The 3,969-nt window shown below is 42.6% G+C and overlaps 1 protein-coding gene across 1 annotated transcript in view; it reads left to right on the plus strand.

The window, feature by feature from the left end:
• Positions 1–3,969, plus strand: part of Cct3 (chaperonin containing TCP1 subunit 3) — a 20,454-nt gene that overhangs the window by 13,249 nt on the left and 3,236 nt on the right. Inside the window, exons 9-11 of the mRNA XM_029538037.1 lie at positions 9–95; positions 275–356; positions 3,878–3,969. Coding sequence (XP_029393897.1) covers positions 9–95; positions 275–356; positions 3,878–3,969 — 261 coding nt within the window. The remainder of the gene's footprint in view (positions 1–8; positions 96–274; positions 357–3,877) is intronic.

A 3,969-nucleotide genomic window follows, 5' to 3' on the forward strand; every position in this document is an offset into this window, starting at 1 on the left:
AATCCTGCAAATGGAAGAAGAGTACATTCAGCAGTTGTGTGAGGATATTATCCAGCTGAAACCTGACGTGGTCATCACAGAAAAGGGCATCTCAGGTAGGGCTCCATTTGTTTTTTAAGCCTGCCTTTGAGGTAAAAGAGGGTGAATGGTGGGTTGTTTTGTCCCTTAGGTTGGCAAAGACAGCTGTGTGGTGTTTGGTGTTTTAAATACTTGGGTGATAAACAGAGGCCAGTAGTGTGGGTGTCTAGCTGACATGTCTGCTCTTTAATTTCAGATTTAGCTCAGCACTACCTCATGCGGGCCAATGTCACAGCCATTCGTAGAGTCCGGAAAACAGACAATAATCGCATTGCTAGGTAAGTAAGCCAGTTAAAGGTAATTTTTTAATCTTACTTTAGCTTCATAGTATATTCATTGCCTGAAATATGGCAGGATGCAGTAACTGCTTGTCAAAAGGTTCTCTTCTCTCAGAACTTTTGGCTCAGTGGTAAAAATAATATGTTTTTTAAGAAAAGCTCTTGCTCTGTATCCCTCAGTGACCCGCATCATTCTGCAGACCAGGCTGACCTTGAATTTGCAGCAGTCCTCCTGCCTCTCCGGTTCTAGGCTCACAGATGTTATACCTCTCAGGGCTGGTAATCTATACTAACTGGCTCGGAATATAGCAGAAGCATTAGATCTCTGCTAGTGGATCTGCCTCTGTAAATTTCAGTACCCTGACGCCTACCTTCAGGGTATCTCTTTCTCGTGCCTAAAACTCCAACGCTAGGATCGTAAAGGTAGGAGAATCAGTTCACAAGTGATCTTTACAGGCCAGTTCGGCCTCTGTGAGACCTTGTCTTAAAATTTTGTCTGTGAGTGCAGGTGACCAAGGGTGCCAGAAGAGGGCGCCTGTCTGTTGTAGTTAACAGGCATTTGTAAAACAAATAATGTAGGTGCTGGGAATAATGAACTACTGTCTTCCAGGAGAGTGCTCTTGACCATTGAGCTATCTTTTTGGGCAGCTCCCCATCTTTTACAGCTGGCCATGGTGATTGCACCTTTGGAGGCAAAGATTAACTATTTTGAGTTTGAGGCCAGCCTGATCTACATAGTGAGTTCTAGGGCAGAAACTGTCAAAAAAAAAAAAAAAAAAAAAAAACAGAACATTTTTACTAAAAAAGTAAAGACTTGGGGCTGGAGAGATAGATGTCTCAGAGGTTAAGAGCACTGACTGCTCTTCCAGAGAGGTCCTGAGTTCAATTCCCAGCAACCACATGGTGACTCACAGGCATCTGTAGTGGGATCTGATAGCCTCCTCTGGCATGCAGGCTTACATGCAAACAGCACTCGTACATTAGAAAACACATAAGTAAATTTTATTTAAAAAGAAAAATATTGACACTAGATGTGGTGACATGTACCTTTTATCCCAGCCCTTAGGAGGCAGAGGCAGACTGATTTCTTGAAATTGAGAAACGGTGGAGGGAGAGAACAGACTCCACAAAGTTAGCCTCTGCTTTCCACGCGTACACTCTGGTTGTTCATGTGTGTCTGTACTAGTGTGGCGTATGTGTGTATACTTTTTTCTTTCCTTAAGGTGGCTTAGTAGTACAGACCTGTCATTCTATCACTGTGTAGACCAAAGCAAGAGACTATCAACAGCTGAAGGTTATTTTCAGTTACATAGGGGGTTTCCAGATAGCCTGAGCTACATGAGGCATCTCAAAACAAAACAACCAACGGGACTCAAAATCTCAGCACTGTAGAAGACTAAGGGAAGAGGATTCATTACTTTTAGTTTGAAGTTAGCTTGGGCAAATTACTTCCAGGCCATCTTTTACAACTGATAAGCCTGTCTCAAAAAAAAGGGAGGGTGGGGTGTCTGATGGCTTAGTGGTAAAAAATACCTGCTTTAAGCCTGAGAACCTGAGTTTGAACCCTGGGACCCACGTGGTGAATAGAATTGACTCCCATACAAGTTGTCCACCGCACATACACGCATAAAATAAATAGAGTTTTTTAGAAAGCTAACCTATTGGGTTAATTCTCATCACTAAACAAATACTTGAGAAAGGGGTTTTGTTTGTTTGTTTGTTTGTTTGGCTCACAGTTGGGACAGATGTAGTCTTTTATTGGTTGATTTTGGTCCTGAAAACCTTTCTATTGGTCCAAAATCATACTTTATCACTCCAGTAGAACTGCCAAAGGGAACAAGACATTAAAATGTGGAGCTTTGGGAGATACTTGAGGTCCCAACTCTATCACCTATCAGGCACATAGCTCAATTCAAGTGAGTTCTATGCTTGCTCTAGAATGGTTCTGGATATGCATATGTATGCTTAGTTTTTCTCCTTGCTCCCATAAGTTTACACGAAGGGTGGCACGGTATCCATGCAAGCTGGGTAGTGGTGCCTTTAATCCTAGTACTTGTGAGACAAAGAAGGGGGACACTCTGAGTTTAAGGTTGGCTTGCTACACAAAGTGTGTTCCAGAGCAGCCGAGGCTACATAGGAACCCTATCTCAAAAGACCAAAAAAGAAAGGAAAAAAGAAATGCTATCTTGAGCTGGGTACAGTGCCTTAGGCCTTCAATTCCAGCACAGACAGAGGCAGATGGATCTCTCTGAGCCTAGTGTCCATCTACATAGTACGCTCCAGGATAGCCAAGACTACATAGATGTGACCTTAGCACTTGAGAGGTGGAGTCAGCAGGGTGAGACGTTGGAAATCAAACTGGATTAAATAAGATTATCCCAAAAGAAAAGTTTAACATTTATTACTGGGTCATGTTTATAATTTGGACTGTCTGGAATTCAAAGCTGTACTTAAATTCATATTCCTCCTGCTTTAGGCTTCCATGCTAGAATTGTAGATGTGTGCCCCAAGTTATTCTCAGATTCTTGCTTGCTTGACTTTGGAGTCTTTTAGTATAGTCTGGTTTTTATTACACTTTCGGTGATATACAGGGGGTATGTGCATGTGCCACAGTGCACACAGGTTAGATGATGACTTTCTGGAGTGCCTGCTACCTTTTCTATGGTTCTGGGTTGTCTTAGGATTTTATTGCTGTGAAGAGTTACCATGGCCAAGATAACTTATATAAAAGACAACATTTAATTGGGGGGTAGCTTAAAATTTCAGAGGTTCAATTCATTATCATCATGGTGGGAAGAATGGCAGAGTCTTGGTAGAAGAAGCTGAGTGTTCTATATCTTGACCCAAAAGCAGCCAGAAGGAGACTGACTTCCAAAGGCAGCTAGGAGGGGACACTTCTGTACAGCCCACCCCCACAGTGACACTTCTTCCAATAAGAATACAGCTATTCCAACAAGGACACACACCTAATACTATCACTCGCTTCAGGCCAAGGATTCAGACACATGAGTATGGGGGCCAAACCTGTTCAAACCACTGCATGGGTGTTGAACTCAGGACTTTGGGCTTGTGTAGCAAACATGGTACTATCTGCTGAGCCATCCCATGGCCCTGTTTGGTATAATTCTAATTATTGGCATTCAGACTCAACTGAGTTATGTGTGGGAATTCATTATCCAGATTTTATTATCTAAAAATTACACTTGAATCCAGCTATGACTGGTTGCCGTGTGTGTGTGTGTGTGTGTGTGTGTGTGTGTGTGTGTGTGTGTGTTATTACTAAAGCCAAAGTGTGTGTGTGTGTGTGTGTGTGTGTGTGTGTGTGTGTGTGTGTGTGTGTTATTACTAAAGCCAAATTTAAGAAACTTGGCCTGTATGCATTTAAAACTTTCCTACCAGTCAGTTCAGACCTCTCAGTGACTCTAATAATGGATTTTAGTCTAACCTCTAACCACAGACTGTAGACTACTACATGGGTAAAGGCAGCTGAAGTCAACATTCTCCATCTTTCCACCCGATAGAGCCTGTGGAGCACGGATAGTCAGCCGACCTGAGGAACTGAGAGAAGATGATGTTGGTACAGGGGCAGGCTTACTGGAAATCAAGAAGATTG

Source organism: Mus pahari, chromosome 4 (genome assembly GCF_900095145.1).
Source record: "Mus pahari chromosome 4, PAHARI_EIJ_v1.1, whole genome shotgun sequence".
Taxonomy (NCBI): domain Eukaryota; kingdom Metazoa; phylum Chordata; class Mammalia; order Rodentia; family Muridae; genus Mus; species Mus pahari.